The following is a 17,102-nucleotide window of genomic DNA, read 5'->3' on the forward strand; positions in this document are numbered from 1 at the left end:
GACTCATTGCAACTCAGCTTACACTTGAGAAGATGCACACCTTTTCATGGAAATATTAGAGAAGGTGGAAATATTACCTCCTCTGGTTCCCTCAACTGTCCTTTACCTGATTGGACATCTCCTGACCTTCCTTCAACCATAGAATGCTATGCTGAGAGTTGCTGGTGCTACTTCCTTCTTTCTCACACCTGCCTCTTGTCCTTCCAAGGTTGGTACCTCTCACCTTTGAGATGAGAGGGACAGCCATGGCTCCTGGCAGCTCCAAGTTAGCTAGCTAAAACAAGGACTCCTATAACTGTTCCTAGCCATTGTGTATTTCTCCAATAAACACAAGCTCTCCTTTTTTTCTTGGAAAGAAATGTTGACATGATTCCTTCACAAAGGGGAAAGTGGGCTTAAACAAGACCTGGGCAAAGTGCGGCCCAAGGGCCACATATGGCTCGCAAGCCGCTCCGGTCCACCCTGCAGAGAGTTTTGAACATCAAAACCATTTATAGCTTTTTGTCTAAAGGTTGTTGTGGGTTTTTTGGGCTCTTTGGCCATGTTCTGAAGGTTGTTCTTCCTGATGTTTTGCCAGTCTCTGTGGCCGGCATCTTCAGAGGACAGCACTCTGTGCTCTGGTGTAGTTGGCTTTGGGAGTGCAGTATTTATAGCTGTGAGATAGGCCTTTGTCTTTTTCTGTAGATGGGTGATTAGTGTGTATTGTTGTGGGTGTATTGTTGTGCTAAGGAGAAGAGATTATCTGTTCCTGTGTTTGATGGGTGTCATTAGCTGGTCTTTTGTGTGTAGTGATCCCCTGTCCTTTTGGCTGGGTAGAGTTCGTTGACCTTTTGCATGCTGTATTTTTGACAGCTGGGAGCCAAGTTTTGCTGAGCTTCACGCTTTCCTCTTTTCTGTTGAAGTTTTGCTGGTGCTTGTGGATTTCAATGGCTTCCCTGTGCAGTCTGACGTGGTGTTGTCCAGTATTTCAGTATTTTGGAATAGAATTTCATGTCCAGTTTGTTTCAGGGCATGTTCAGCTACTGCATATTTTTCTGGTTGTTTTAGTCTGCAGTGTCTCTCATGTTCTTTGATTCTGGTGTGGATGCTTCATTTTGTGCTTCCAATATATACCTGGCCACAACTGCAAGGTATCCGGTATACGCTTGCAGTGGTGAGGGAGTCCCTTCTGTCCTTTGCTGACCATAACATTTGTTGTATTTTTGTGGTGAGCTTGAATACTGTTTGTAGGTTGTGTTTTTTCAAAAGTTTCCCCATGCGGTCCGTGACCCCTTTGATGTATGGCAGAAATACTTTGTGGGTGGCTGTTTTTCTTCTTCAGTTCGGTGTTGTTTTCTTGGTTTGATGGCTCTTGTGATTTCATTTTTGGACTAGCCATTTGCATGTAGGGCCCAATTCAGATGGTTGAGTTCAGTGCTAAGAAACTGAGCTTCACAGTTCCGATTTGCACGGTCTACCAGTGTTTTGATTATGCCTCTTTTTTGCTGTGGGTCGTGGTTGGAGTTTTTGTGTAGGTACCGGTCTGTGTGGGTGGGTTTTCTATAGACCTTGTATTCCAGTCAGAGGTCAGTTTTGCGTAGGACCATGACATCTAGGAACGGGAGCTGGCCCTCTATTTCTTTTTCCATGGTGAATTGTATATTTGGGTGGATGCTGTTGAGATGGTTGAGAAATTCTTCCAAATTGACTCCAAATTGCAAAGGTGTCACCGACATATCGGAACCAGACTGCGGGTGCGATGGGTGCTGAAGCCAGGGCCAGTTTTTCAAAATTCTCCACATAGAAGTTTGCTACAACCGGGCTGAGGGGGCTGCCCATGGCCACTCCATCTGGCCATAGAATTCATTATTATTCATTGTCTAAAGTTGATCAGTTGCTTATCTTTAACATACCACAAAAAAAGCTCTTTAGTATTTGTGAAGATTAACAAGTTTAAAATAAAAACAATCATAACATCATAACATTATTTTAAAGTAAAGTTAGTTTGGCACACTTCAGATTTTTCATGCGGCCTCCCTATAGAAGTGAATTGCCCACCCCTGGCTTAGACTATCATTCTGCATCTCAAAGGGCTGAAATCTACATGCCAGTGTTATTCCAATAGGTTATGGGCCCAGCATGCTTCACCTGTCTGTGTCATCTCCGACAGTTCCTGTGGTTGCTTAGCGCCTTCCAACATCATGTCCCAATAGTCCAGTGAGGCAGATGAATTCCCTTGGGTTGTTCTACTCAGGAGTTGCCATTCCAGGCTATTTTTCACAATATTGGTTTTACGTTGGAACAAATACTCGAATGCTTGAGACTCATTGCATGAGGCTCCTCTAGTTACAAGGGTGTGGTGAATATTGTTGGCTTATCCTACTTGAAAGTTCCTGTTCCTGGCTTTCCTGGTCCATTACCTGTTGGGTTTAGGGCATTAAAGGATGAAAGCGCAATATTTTGTGGTTTTGATTTCTAAAATATAGTTCTGATATAGTTCTCACACACAAAAACTAGTTTTTATTTATTCTTTCTTACATTCAAGACTGTTTAAAAGCATTTTTTAAAGGTGGAAGAAACATCAATAATGTACGACACCATATTATTGGCAGAAAGCAGCAATGATTTGACTTTTAGTAAAAGCAAAAGAAGGAAGTGCCAAAGCAGGACAGCAGTTGGTTGTTAAGAAGTCCAAAATCATGGACTACAGAAGAACTACACCATTTTAACATTTACAATGAACAAATTGAAACTGTTAGAGATTTTGTATACCTTGGTTCAATCATCAATCCCAATGGGGACAGCAGCCAAGAAATCAGAAAAAAAAACTGAGACTAAGAAGGGGATCAATGACAAAATTAGAAAAAAGCGCAAGGAAGTGTTACTGGAGACCAAGATCATCCACACTTTTGTAGTTCCAGTCACCATGTATGGGTGTGAAAGATGAACATTTAAGAAAGCTGACAGGAAAAAACGGATCTGTTTAAAATGTAGTGGTGCTGGAGGAGCGTTTTCCAGATACCCTGGACTGCCAGAAAGATGAACAACGGGGTCCTAGATCAAGTCAAGCCTGAACAATCTCTGGAGGCATAAATTGTGAAGCCGAGGCTGTCCTTCTGTGGGCCCATCACAAGAAGGCAGGATTAATATAATAATAATGCTAGGGAAGGTGGAAGGCAACAGGAAAAATGGAAGACCAGCTATGTGATGGATCAAATCCCTAAAGGAAGCCACAGGCTTGTGTCTACAAGAGCTGAGCAGGGAAGCTGAGGACAGGACATTTTGGATATTGCTCATTCATAACTTGAAGGCTACTTGATGACACAGAATAACAACATATTTCAATAACATATTTCTCTCTCCTTTTTATATCTCCCTCACACACACACACACACACACACACACACACACACACACACACACACACACACACACACACACACACACACACACACACACACACACGGGATTGCTCTTGAAGCCAACCTGAGTGACTCTCTCAGTATATCTTCCAAGCATAATTTCTTCATGTGCCATTTGATTTTCTTCATCTCCTTCGCTGGCCCAAAAAAAGTCTTCACCAAAATTATGATTCTAAACAAAGAAGCAAATGTCATTGTGAGTCACTAATAACTAACTAGTTTTTTCCATTGATTCTTTAAGATGCAGGACAGCTGTCAACACATCCCTGCCACTGATTGTGTTCCTGTAGATGGCCTTCTTTAATTTGAGTCATTGTTGCAGCGCTGTAGTAGATGGGAAGGCCATACATGCAAAAGCGTAAAGGACATGTGCTCCTGAAGACTTTTCCCTTGCTTTATGTTTGTTTACTGTGGCAGTTGTTGTCTGAGTCAGTAAATTCTTACTCTTCTTTTGGCTTATCATAACTGTATATGATCCCTTAGTACAGTGGTGCCTCGCTTAATGAGCGCCCCATTTAACGACGAAACTGCTTAGCGACAAAGAATTTGCGATTGAAAAAGTGATCGCATTGCAATGTTTTAAATAGGAAAAATCGCTTTGCGATTATTGGTAAGCTGTTTCGCTTACCGATTATCATATAGTGGTCTTTTTCCTACAGCTGATCGGCGGTTCCAAAATGGCCGCCGGGTAAAAAACATGGCCACCTGCTGTTTTCTGGGATGGATTCCTCACATACTGGGCAGCGAAAATGGCCGCTGTATGGAGGATTTTCGCTTAAAGGTAAGTTTTAAGCCCATAGGAACGCATTGAAGGGGTTTCAATGCATTCCTATGGGCATTTTAAAATTGCTTAGCAATGTTTTCGGTTAGCAATGATTTTTGCTGCACCTATTAACATCACTAAGTGAGGCACCACTGTACTATGGCTAAAGCAAGATGAACAGAAGGAAGGGTCTGGACTCAAAAAGTAGAGAGAGAAACATCTCACCTTCATCTGGTTATTTTGTTCATTCGATAACTTCTTCTCTGCTAGCCAGTCACATACTCATTCAGACCCCCCCACAGTCACACAATAAAACTTGAAAGCCTTCTTATCACCTCATTCTCATACCTAAACAAGGATGATCTATCAGTTAACCTGTTGCTCCAACACATGGTGTCACACTTCTGCCCCCCAAAGGACCCTGGAGGTGCATCCCACTTTTCCCTCCCCACTTTGCTTGCCCCCCACACACATAATGCCGCAGGTGGGGAATGCTTTCAGTTCCAAGATCACAGGAGAATATCATCTGTTTTGCACCCTGGAACTGACTCCCTACCACATGTTCTTTTCTAGCCATTTAACCTGCTGAAGAAAGGGGCAGCTGCTGGTCCTTACCACGCTTCTCCCAGCCCACATCCAAAGGCTGTGGGAGAGTGATATGTTCCACATGGCAGTGATAGTGGTCCTTGTCTTTGGGATCAATATCAATGCTGCTCCAGGTGTAGTAGGTATCATCCAAGTTGGGGGCAAGAATCATAGGGGGTGAGTCTTTTTCTGAGATCTCTTGGCCCTTCTTCCTCCACCTGATCTCAATCTGCTTGGGGTAGAAACCATAGACCTGACAGATAAGAGTTTCCGGACCATCAGAGCCAACCTTGGAAGTCACAGTCACTCGTGGAGGTTCTGTGCAGGGAAAAAATGGGAATGTTGGTGTCAACATAGGACACTTCCAGAAAAGGATACATATCTCTCATATGGTTACAAGGATCAAGGAGCTTACCAAGACTCCACTTAGAAATTTAAAATTGTCCTCCCTATGATAACTTTTAAAAATTATTTCTAAGACATGACCTAGCTTTTCCTCTGGAGATTTTTTTGGTGGCAGGAGCTAACTGAAACTTTAATCAAAAGCATTCGATTAGGAGGAAATGAAATGGAGGAAATGACATTCCACTGAGAAGAACCATAGTGCTAAACTCCATGCAGTGGGAGGAAAAGTTTTAAAAGCACACAAACATGCAGATTTTGTCAATGTTCTAACCAATCAGAGTGCCGTATGGACGTTGATGGAAATAGTCATAAAACTGGCATAGAACTGAGCACATTACGGAGAACAAATGCTCCACCTAGATGATATCATAACTGTTTTTCTCCATTAGGACTCATGCTATAGTAGAACAGTGGCCCCCGAGCTTCTCTGAATCGCAGATCAGTTGGGAGGTGGGGTCCATGTGCAGTGTGTGGGGCACCCCCTGCTCATGGATTGGCATGGTAAGCTCATGCGCATGCGCAGAGAGGCAGGGCATGCTCACTAAGGTTGGGGCATGCTCACGGAGGGGTGGGGCACCCATGTGTGCAGGTGGTGGGCCATGCATGTAGGTTGGGTATATGGGGGGAGTGCATGTGGGGCTGGGAGATCTGTCTCTGCAGCCTGGTCCTGCCATGGCCATGGACCGGCACCAGGCCACAGACTGGGGATTGGGGACCCCTGCTATAGAACACCATGTCCTAAGGCCAACCCACAGCCAGATAGGATTTCTTGCAAGGCCTGTCATGTGACATTCCCAAGAAAATTGAAAAATTCCTAATGGAGGTGAGATTTGTCTGAAACCTGTCCTAACATTTCATCGTACACACTGGTGATGTCCAGAGCTGGTCAGGTGTACAGTTGTAGTCTGGACATCTACTGTCTTGTTCTACATAATGTGACAATCACTTTCTAGGCTCTGGATAAGGTGCATGACTCCCATCTTTTAAAAGTGCATGTCTTCCATATTGTAAAGAAAGATTTAGGGAAACAAAGTCTTACAGAGGAGGGAGTTGGGTCAATTTTTCCTGCAAAGGAGAAGGCTGAGAAGTGATACGATAGCTGTCTAAAATATCTGAAGGACTGTCACACACATGAAACATGGAAAGGTTGATGGCCCTCAGCCAGAGATGCTTTATCTGTGGATTCCCTGCATCACCAGCAGCAGGACTGCATGACCCTTGGGGCTCCTTCCTCCACTGCAGTTCCAGGATACAAGGCGGTGAATGGCCATGCCATCCCTTGCAGCTCTCACCTGCTGATGTTAGAACCAGCTTGTCATCGTTCAGAGATTCCTGCAGCCACGTGACACACTCCTCCTCCAGGTAGACTTTTCTTTGCAGGTTATATTCCACGGCAGCATCCAACCTTTTCTTGGTGGCCTCAGCAACGGCATCAGCTGCAATCCAGGTGAGGTTCTCCTTATCAAAGCTGATGAAGTCCTTCCCATCGTAGCCATACGCGGCATATCCTCTTTTTTGCCCATCCCTGCTAAGCTCACAGCCCTCCATGTACTGCAAGATATGATACCCTGAAGGAGACAAAGAAGAGTGCAGGTTGGGCTGGAGAACCCCCAGCAAATTCATAATTTTGTACTCCAGTAATGGAATCTCCCAGTGACTAGACTACAACGTAGAAAAGATTAATATTTGAGGGTGTATCAGGACAAAACAAAGACTGCTACTATTTCTGGACTACAAATCCCATAAATCTCTATTCTGAGAGTTCCATCTGATAATCTGACACTCACAGGCACCAGTTCGAGCCAGCTTTGGCCTTTCTCCTAAGTAAGTCATCTTTAGATCTCTGCTTTGACTGGGATTTGGAGCAGGGGGTTGGACTCAACGGCTTTATAGGCTCCTTCCAACACAATTATTCTAAGATTCTACGGTAAATGATGCCTGCTTAAATTCCTGGCTGTCCTAACAAATCCACCCAACCGGCACACAGTCCAGGAGCAGAGTGGGGACTCATTAATTAAGGGACTTTGGTATTGCAAGCGACACCTTTTTTCTTCCAAGCAGCCCCAATTGTGAGGCACGGCTGTCATCAAAGCAAACCTTCAGGAGATCCTCACAGACCCTCCGCAATATAGCCAAGGATGGAACAGGTGGAAATTGACGACAACAGTCACCCCCAAGGAAAAGCGAAATCCAAGCAACGAAAGTAAAAATTTGGGAGACGGTGTGTCTAACAGCCCACCACCTTCCTCTCTCACCTTCGCTCTGGTTGTAGCGACTCGCCAGAGACTGCAGCTTGACTCTGAAAGATTCCTCCGCTTGGCGCATCATCTGGGTCTGCCCTTCCCAGTACTGGGGGTCTTGTTCCATCCTCCAGGGAAGGTGAGGCACCCATTCCCTTGTCTCGCTGTCGTAGTACGAGAGGAGGTGGTCCCCCTCATAACGCGAAGCGCTGAACTGCGGCAAGCTCTGGTGTGGCTCCCACGCAGACATGTACAGGTGGCGCAGGGAACGTGTGGAATGGTAGACTATTGGGAGAGAGCGAGGAAGGGGGTCATTGACAGAGCATGGCTGATGTTGATAAATCCAAGTTCGTCGTACTTTCCCATGGACCATCTCAGGAAATCCGGGGGGGGGGGGAAGCCAAGTGAAATGCGACTGATTTCCCTCCCTTTGTTGGAACCAAAGTAATTATCAGAATCAGGAATTTTGCTGATCAGCTGCAGAGCAGTAAGGGGTACTTTGCAACATGGGCTGAAATCCTGTAGCTTAGCATACTAATTCATAGGGATGGGATTTTTTCTGGTTTTCTTGGACTACAATTCTCACCGTTCTCCATTCTGGGTGGTATTTAGACAGCTAAATGTGGCTCACCTGGGAGAAAGGCCTTATCTGGAAGGCTCTGAGACCAAGCTAGGCCCAGCTCTATGCAAGTGGATCGTTCATCTCTGAACAGGAAACTAGAGCAAGCTAGGCCTAGCTCACTCTCAAAGCCAACCAGTTGAGCCACATGTGGGCATCTGTCTGTCTGTCGGCCAGACAGAACTTCCAGAATGAAGAATTTCAAATTTTGTCCTATGAGAATCCCCAAAATTCTATCTGTAGAAGCCGAGGAAGCCCTTCAGGCTGGTCGAACTTGGTGACTCAGCTTCTCAGGTTCTACTGATTCAGTCGGTCTACTCCCGTGGAAGTGGAGTTCAGCCAATATGTTCATTGTGTGTTTGTTTTTCAAAGCATGGGCAAAAGGTGACACATAGAATGCTTGTGACCAACCAAGGCTATTTTTTGGATCACCTGGGAGGTTGCCTTATTGTTTTCATTGTGTTTCAGGAAGGATAGAAGGGTGGAACTCTAAGAGTTTGGAAAGCAGATAAAATGTATTTATTTACTTAAATATTGTTACCCCAACTTTTGCCTTGAAAAAGGACTCTGGGCAGCTTACAAACAACAAAAGACAATACAGTGGTGCCCCGCATAGCGACGATAATCCGTTCCAGATAAATCATCGCTATCTGGGAACGTCGCTACACGGGGCAAAAAACCCCATAGGAACGCATTAAACTCCGTTTAATGCGTTCCTATGGGGACAAAACTCATTGTTATGCGAAGATTCCCCATAAAGCCACCATTTTCGTCGCCTCGGTAAGCGAGGAATCGGCGCGAAAACACTGCGGGCAGCCATTTTCTTCATCCGGCAGCCATTTTGGAACCGCCGATCAGCTGTTCTGAAAACATCGCAATGTGAAGATCGGTAAGCGAAACGCTTACCGATCATCGCAATGCGATGTTTTACCTATTAAAACATTGCAATGCGATTGCAAAAACAATCGCAAAATCTGCATTGTGGATTCGTCGTTAAACAGTGCGCTCATTAAGCGAGGCACCACTGTATTTAAAGTTGAAAACCATGAGTATACATACAACCATGGTTAACAACGTTAAAAGACAATATTTAAAAACGATGGAAAATGAATAAGGAGGCATCTTATATCATTGACAGGCAATATTGAGGCAAAGCTCAATAAATATACATTTTTTTAAAAAAAAAAAAAAGCTATTTTGAGAAATGGAAAACCCACAAATAGAAAATACAAGTAGTGCTAATAATCCAGTCGAAGCAACAATGCATAACAGTACATCTTTTAAAAAACCCACAGACAGTTAGTTACTGAAGGAAGGCTTGCCTGAAGAGAAAGGTCTTGGCCTGCTTGCAGAAGGACAGCCAAGACAGGGCCAGCCTGACCTCCAGTGGGAGGGAGTTCCAAATTTCCCAATTGCTGCTTACATGTTCTGATAGGGAATGGAGTCTCATCCTCTCACTGGGTCACAGTAACAATTGGTAAAGTAAACAATATTTTGGGAAAGCTTTTCAGGCTTGTAACACATGCCTTTCATTACCGCCCTGGGCACCTTTAATCTGCCGCTGATTTTGGTGTTGTGCTCCGAAAAGGGAAGCAAGCCAGATGCCTCACATTTTGCAGCATGAAACAGTGGTCTGCACTCTCTGTTTTTCTTCCCTTGTGTTTTTGCCTGTTTCAGTGAAAGTCAAAACATTCTTTTAGGTGTCCTTAAGGAAGAATTCCTGATTTCAGAAGCACTACAGTGCTACTGTGCATGAAAATGAACCCATTGTACGGTATTTGTGAGCAAAGAGGATACTGGAAATGAATTTTATATAATAAGTCACAATCTCACCCCTCTGTGATTTGAAAGCCCATTGTAAAACATGTCCTGGGATTAGAATGTAGATGTGCCAGTACCAAAGTTCTTGTCCTTCATCCTACCTTTCTCCTACCCTGGTCACTTTCATAGAAATACCTCTGTTTCTCTCTTACATTATGCCACTAATTTTTCTCATCCCACCTTCCCCGACCATTTCTAAATCCTAAACTCTGCATGGAACTTCATCTGGATATCAGTTTCTGGCTGCTTAGGAAGCTCCAGAACAACTCGAAAGGAGCCCAGTTTTGAGTCAGCATCAGGTTATAACTGGAGGGGGAAGATACACAATCCACCTATTTGCTGTTCTGATGGAGCCTTCGTAACCACTATAAAATACTAGTACAATTCAAAGGGGTGGGACTAAGAAAGAGCAGGGCTGTGAGTAAGAGGTTTGAATCAGAAGGAGCATGAGAACTGAAGTGGTCAGAGCTGTTGTTGGAACTTTGACTGTTAAGCCCTTGACAGCTTGATTTAGGTAGAATTTAGGTTTAGGTGGTGCAAATAAAACTGAAATTGTGCCAAATAAATGAAAACCGGGGAGAATAAAATGAAGCGCTATAGAAAAGTAACTCCATAGCTCTAGCTTTATCCCAGCTCCAGAGACACAACAGAGCACCAAAGGGCAGCCCACTGGCCACGGACAGGTTAAGGGGCAGCCTGCATTTCCCCATTGTTGCAAAGCTGTTGGCATGTGCTCAGAGACATCTTGATGAAGGGCAGCCAGTGGCACCTTCAAATATTCGGAAATGGTGGTCTGCAAATGGGTGGGAACCTACACAAGATGCTTGCAATTCTCTTTGGTAGACCGGGTACCACAGAGAGAAGTAAAATGGCCCCTTTCCAAGGGAAGCAGTTGGAGCAATTGATTAGAGTGGCTCCTATCTCCCCCAGCCTGCACAGGCTATGGCCACCCTGGCCTGGGGAAGATGGGAGTTGTAGTACAACCCATACGGACAGCAGTCTGTAGAGAATAGGAAGAGCGAAAGGCTTCAGTTTTCCCCTGGGCATTAGGTTGGGTGCAAATCCTGCCTTTCTTCCTCTGTAGCACTGGAGGATTGTTGATTTGCACATGCAAACACACACACACACACACACACACACACACACACACACACACTCACCATAGCAGTCCCCTGGCAGAAGAGCTGTTACCCCCAGGAGCAGAAGGGATGGTGGAAGCCACTTCATCTCGAGGCAGAATTTCAAACGTCTTCGTGCAATGCTTTCTAGCAGGCAGCGGTGGATAAAAACAGAGGCCAAAGCATGGCGCAAGAGGGAGGACTGGCTTAGGTGGGAACCAGGAAGGAAAACTGTCCTGTGCTCTTGGCAGCCGATGGTTAGACGCTCTAGAGAAGTCAAAGTTCAACCTCTGAAAATAAAATATTTGCTCAGAGAATTTAGGTACACAGTCAAGGTTAATTTAAACAAGCTTGCCTCCTGACTGCTCTTCATACAAGACCTGGACAGAGGAGGCGAGACACCCTCAAAAGAGAGTCCTCCACGTTTTGCTTGTGTGAACACAACCACGGATGGAGGAAGAAGTAGGAAGTATGGAGAGTTGAGTGACTGACAAGCTACACCTTCTAATCCTATAGCATGTTTTAGAAGGGGTTTCATGACATGTTTGTAGTTTGTCTGAAATGGTGACATCTTTATTTATTTCAGGCGTCTTCTTGTGCTCCAACACTGGAGGCATTCAAGAAAAAATTGGACAACCATCCATCAGATCTGATTTGGATCCCTGCCTTGAGATGGGGGTTGGACTTGATGGCCTTATGGGGCCCCCTTGCAACTCCATGGTTCGATGACCTATGATCCTTGCTTCAGAGCAAGCTGCCTGGGGTCCTTTTAAGGACCCATAAGCAGGGTGAAAATACTTTAAATAAATCTAAATAAAATATCTTTAAAAACTTATACTGTTTTTCAGCCACTGGACTCTCCAGAAAGGAGGGGAAGCCATTCAGGAGCACGACTGACTTTTGACTGCCAGTAAGGACTTGCTTTTCTAGCATGCAGGAGAAGCTTGAGTAAATGGAGCATCTTGAACTTACACATAGTTCTTTGAGGTCCATGGACCTTCCTTACTGGGATTAATCTAGACAAAGGATTGTTCTCTTTTTGAAGGTGGCATTCAATAGCTTTGTGCTGTGTTTCACACAGTGGTGTAACAGTATAAAATTCCCTTTCAAAGACAGAAGCATAAAGACCATGAATGCTGTTCTTAACAGAGCATTGGCAGCTTCATATTCTTAGTGAATCATAGAAGGGTTGAGCAGAAATGTCCCCTTAAGACCATCGCGTATAACCTCTGCTGATGTAATAAACCAGGATCCCTGAGAGAGGGTCATCCAGCATCTGCTTAAAACCCTCCTATGAAGGAGAGTCCACCACCATCGGATCTGGTCCTTTACACTCTCCAAAAGCAGCTCCTGCCATGTCATTCCCTGTATTTTGACACCATTCTCATCCCTCTTAAGAGACCCAGGGTAAGCACAGTTGTGTGATGCTAAGGAGGAGAGCCTGGGGAAGAGGGACTGAGGATCATAGAACTATACTCACCTAAAACAGAATCAAATTGCTAGACCAGCTGCTAGACCAGCTGTTGCCCTAAGGGGCAAAGGCGCAGGGGCGGGCATCTCTCCCTTTCATCATGAAACGTTTACAACTAACTTCTCTCTTGCCAACGGTGTGATTTGGCACTGGGTAGGATTCATCTAGAGTTCTGGGCACCACATTTTAAGAAAGATGCTAACAAACTAAAGCAAGTTCAGAGGAGGGTGACAGGGATCATCAGAGGACTGGAAACCAAGCCTTAGGAGAAAAGGCTGAAAGAATTTGGGCATGTTTAGCCTTGAGAGAAGAAGAGTGAGGATAGCACTTTTCAAATATTTGAAAGGTTGTCCTATAAGAGGCAGAATCTGTTCTTGATCATCCCAGAGTGCAGGACACATGGTTAAGGGCTCGAGTTATAGGAAGCCAGATTTCAGTTGAATATCAAGAAAAACAGTTTAACTCTTAGAGGAGTAAGACAATGGAACCAGTTACCCCAATTTCTGGTAAGCCCTGAAAGGCTGGAGGCATTCAAGAGAAAATTAGACAACTGTCTGTCAAATCTGCTTTGATTTTGATTTGTGCATTGAGCAGGGGGTTGGACCCCGTGGCTTTATAGGGCCCTTCCAACTCAACGATGTTATAACCCAGTGACAAACTTCAGAAACTTCGAGGCAGATACATCTGGCTTGTGCTGGTCCATCTCTAGGGGATTATAAAGATGGAGACCTACGACTGAGTTCTGGGAAACATGTTTTTCTCCACCTCTGGCCCTGGGGCTCGTCAGGATGGCACAGAGCTGAGCCTCCACCATGTCATTATCGAAATCACGGTCATTTGCTTTGTTTTCCTCCTACTTCCCAAAGTTCAAGGAAAACTTTTTGTCTCTCTCTCTCTCTCTCTCTCTCTCTCTGAGGTTCTCCTTTGGGTCCAGGGACGACTCGACCAGCAGGAGCAAAACAAGGTAACGTCAGGTCTACAAAAACATCCCCTCTCCTTTGGCCACTGAGCGGGAGGGTGGTCTAGAAGGGAGTCGCTGAACCGAGCGCCAGGTTGCCCTCGATGGTCCAATCTTCTGAACAGAACCTAGCCCTCAGCCCAGCACTGGTCCTGCACGAGGGTCGCCTCTCCTGCCTTCCAGCCGGCCACCTTGGCCAGCACAGACTTTCCGGAGGGGAACCATGGCCACAGGCAACCCTCAGAGGAGACTCTTGCTGCTTCTGTTGCTGCTGCTGCTGCTGCCCTGGACAGTGTCTGGGAGGGAGAAGGGAAAATGCCCTTTGAGCCTGGCAAGGGACCCTAACCAACCCTCGAATTTTTACAGGCCAGGGGACGTCCACATTGGTGGAATGATATCAGCAACATCTGTCCTTTTTCAGCCTGTCAACTTCTCGGCGCCTCCTGTCACCAGAGTAGTAGGGTGAGTTTTTCTATATTATGAGAAACCCATATTCCTTGCTTTCTGTATACTGACAATGGAAGGGACAGGGTTCCTCATTCCAGACATGGACAGAACCGGAGTGTTTATTTATTTATTTATTTATTTATTTTATCCTATTTATTGGTTTCGAAGTGAGCCTCCTGTCCATACAGAGAAGGCAATTATCATCTGATGCTCAACTTTATTTTGGGTTCATTCTTTTATCTCTCCCCCCTCTTTTAAATAAGCCATGTGTTATGCTTTGAAATATTTCTATATGTGTGAAAGATTTGCGAAAGCGTTTGGTGGGTCATCTTCTTGGCTTTTTTCCATGTCATTTATCAGACATTGTGTAGTACCTTGGCTTGCCCTAATTATGGATAGCTTATCTGTTGTCATGTTTTGTGTTTCGTGTATTCTCATTTTTTGTGTTCTTTCGGAGCTGTGAAGGAGAGAGAGAGAGAGAGATAAAGGGACCCAAGAGACAAACAGTCTTTCGACATTTGAACAATAAATTTCCACAGGATTCATATAAAATTGATATTTAAAAATTACGTCACCTTTTTCTGACCAACTGTTGTCCTAAAACATCTTCACTCGAATTCGTAACAATAATAATATTCGGTGGGTCATCTTGCTTGGCTTTTTTTCATGTTCAATGACTGTTATTTATTGGACATTGTGTAGTACCTTCGCTTGCCCTAATTATGGATAGCTTATCGGTTGTCATGTTTTGTATTTTGTTTATTTTCATTTTTTGTGTTCTTTTGGGGCTGTGTATGCTAGTGAGAGAGAGATAAAGAGGGACCCAAGAGACAAGCAGAGGCTGCTTCCTGTGAATTGATGGGCTTATAATTTTCCCCAGTTCAGTCTTTCGCCTTTTCAACAATACATTTTTTGCAGGCTTCGTATAAAATTGATATTTAAAAATTATGTCATCATTTTCCGCCCAACTGTTGTCCTAAAAGATCTTCACTTGAATTCGTAACAATAATAATCTGAGATCTGCAGGAGCTGGAAAGGACCCTCTGGGTCATCGAGTCCGGCCCCTGTCCAGGAGGCCTTGTGGGGAATCAAACTCCCAACCTCTGGCTTGGCAGCCAGAGGCCTAATAACAATAACAGTAATAATAATAGCCTTAGAACTGCAGAGCTGGAAGGAACCCTATGGATCATCCACTTCTGACCATGGCAAGGAGCCCCAGTGGGGGATTTGAACTCCCATCCTCTGGCTACACGGGCAAATACCTAAACCCCTGAGCTATCCAGCAGGTCTTACCAGTCAAACTTAACAAAAAGTACCCCACCCTGTAATTACAGACGAAGGCAGAAACCATTTACCTGGACCTCCATTACCTGGGGCTCCTCTACCGGTAGCTGCATCTCTACGGATGGTGGCTGTCACTCAGAACCTGGATAAATATCAAAAGGGATAGGACGCAAATCACTCCACCCAGAGCCAAACGAGGGAATGTTCCGAAGCCCTGAAAACCAATTTAGGGGACTCGGGCAGAATCCCACCAAAATCCAGTCAAGTCCCATTGAGCTCCTTCCAAAACAAGAGTCAAGCCATGGAAGGATCTGATGCATCAAACATCTTATCCTGCAGAGATGTGGCTGAGCATCCCAGTGTACCTGGGAGAGAAAAATGTTACATGCACTTGGGGATTTTTAAAAAGGTATACAGGACTCTTGCTTAGGTGCCATCATTTGGCTGTAGATACAGGAAGAGGCTTTTGTTAGGCTATTGAGGCTGCGGCGTATGTCACACCACCAGGGGATAATCCAGGCATTTCCATCCTCTGCTGGGAAGAGTTATAAAACTTTAAGAAATAATTCAAATTGTGTTTACAAGGCAACCTGATGAGTGTTTTGCAGGAATGGGCCTACGAACCAATGGCAACCCCTCTCCTTCCTTTTCGCCCTCCGGGACATCAACCAGAATCCCAGCCTCTTGCCCAACCTCACCCTCGGATACAACATCTATGACAACTATTTCGATGTGGGGATGACATACGCAGTGATGGTGGACCTCCTCTCCCGTGGGAAAGCCAACATCCCCAACTACTCCTGTGGGCAAAGGGAGGATCTCCTGGTCCTCCTGGAAGGGCAGGAATCAGAGATTTCCAAAGAGATTTCCACCCTGTCCGGCCTCTACGAAATCCCACAGGTACTTCGGGAATCCCCTGGTCTAAGGAGGGACCAAATTGCTAAAGAATGGGGCAGAGAGACTCAGCGCTCAGTGGAGTTTATCCACTAGCTAAGTAGCAGGATTAGGCCTACGATGGTGTGGGTGGTGCTAAGGGGTTTCTCAGGCTTGTGTTAGGTGGAACTACAAACTATGCTTACATTTCTTTAAGGTCTGCAAGTTTCAAGGCACCATAATTTGCAGGATTTCAAGGAAAGGATTAGCACCCAGAGTGGATATTTTCATAATTTCGGGGAAGCCAGGATGGGGAGGTTCCCTGAGCGAAGAGCCCTCAAAGGCTCCAGCTCCCATCAGGACATCTAGTCGCAGCCACCTGCTCTCTGTTGATAGAGGCAGAGAACCCACTCGGGGCCCAGTCTGCCCTCAAGAGATCTCTCTGGGGTTTTGAACCCTTCACCCCAAACACCTCTGGTTTCTGTGGATGGCTCCTTCCAAGTCCAGACTAAAACTTAGCACAGACTCACATCCCTGGATCATCAGAGCCCATCCAAGGGGATTTTACACCAGCTGCCGGACTCCTCTCTCCCTTTTCTTGCTTCAGGTCAGTTACAGCTTTGGGTCCCACCTTCTTCATGATAAAAGCCGGTTCCCATTCATCTACCGGATGGTCCCCAAAGAGGAACACCAGTGTCTCGGGATCGTCCAGCTGCTCCTGCATTTCAGGTGGAACTGGGTTGGCCTCCTCGTGCCAGACACCGACAACGGGGAACGGTTTGTGCAGACGGTGACCCCCTTGCTCGTTCGCCACACCATATGTACGGCTTTCTCACTTCGGACTCCAATGTGGACAACAGCATTGAAGACGTTTCTTCAAATAGAGTGGAATACGTGGAACCGAGTGAGGGTAGTCGTTTACTATGGGGAGACCCGCTTCTTCATACAGATCTTGCAGCGAATAACTCAGATCCTAACACAGTCTCCCCTGGGGAAGATCTGGATCACCACTGCCGTGTGGAACCTCAAGAAGAACTTGTCATATGAAATCCTGGCTTCTCCGGAGATCTATGGCTTTTTCTCCTTCCTCATCCATAAAGAGAAAAGGGCAAGACAT

The 17,102-nt window shown here is 45.3% G+C and overlaps 2 protein-coding genes and 1 long non-coding RNA gene across 3 annotated transcripts in view; 2 read left to right on the top strand and 1 right to left on the bottom strand.

Moving 5' to 3' along the window:
* The window catches only part of LOC144587337 (uncharacterized), a 194,143-nt gene that overhangs the window by 170,786 nt on the left and 6,255 nt on the right, over positions 1–17,102 (top strand). The window lies entirely within an intron of this gene.
* LOC144587271 (major histocompatibility complex class I-related protein 1-like) lies at positions 250–13,269 on the bottom strand. The gene is made up of 5 exons (XM_078387329.1): positions 10,995–13,269; positions 7,410–7,679; positions 6,447–6,722; positions 4,780–5,067; positions 250–3,573 (listed from the first exon to the last, which is right to left on the bottom strand). The coding sequence occupies exons 1-5, from the start codon at positions 11,059–11,061 to the stop codon at positions 3,566–3,568; spliced, it is 909 nt and encodes a 302-aa protein (XP_078243455.1). The 5' UTR covers positions 11,062–13,269; the 3' UTR covers positions 250–3,565.
* The window catches only part of LOC144586932 (vomeronasal type-2 receptor 26-like), a 7,492-nt gene continuing 6,255 nt past the window's right edge, over positions 15,866–17,102 (top strand). The window contains exons 1-2 of the mRNA XM_078386101.1: positions 15,866–16,012; positions 16,593–17,102. The exon at positions 16,593–17,102 is cut by the window's right edge and continues 300 nt beyond it. Of these exons, the coding sequence (XP_078242227.1) occupies positions 15,866–16,012; positions 16,593–17,102 (657 nt within the window). The remainder of the gene's footprint in view (positions 16,013–16,592) is intronic.

This window comes from Pogona vitticeps, chromosome 2 (genome assembly GCF_051106095.1).
Source record: "Pogona vitticeps strain Pit_001003342236 chromosome 2, PviZW2.1, whole genome shotgun sequence".
Classification (NCBI taxonomy): Eukaryota; Metazoa; Chordata; class Lepidosauria; order Squamata; family Agamidae; genus Pogona; species Pogona vitticeps.

Bases quoted from the DNA above. Each gene is read 5' to 3' on its own strand.
- LOC144587271 (XM_078387329.1), bottom strand. From the start codon at position 11,061: ATGAAGTGGCTTCCACCATCCCTTCTGCTCCTGGGGGTAACAGCTCTT. The intron at 6,723-7,409 runs GTGAGAGAGGAA...TGTCTCCTTCAG, and splicing joins TCGCTACAACCAGAGCGAAG to GGTATCATATCTTGCAGTAC. The intron at 5,068-6,446 runs GTGAGAGCTGCA...TTCCCTGCACAG, and splicing joins GCTGGTTCTAACATCAGCAG to AACCTCCACGAGTGACTGTG.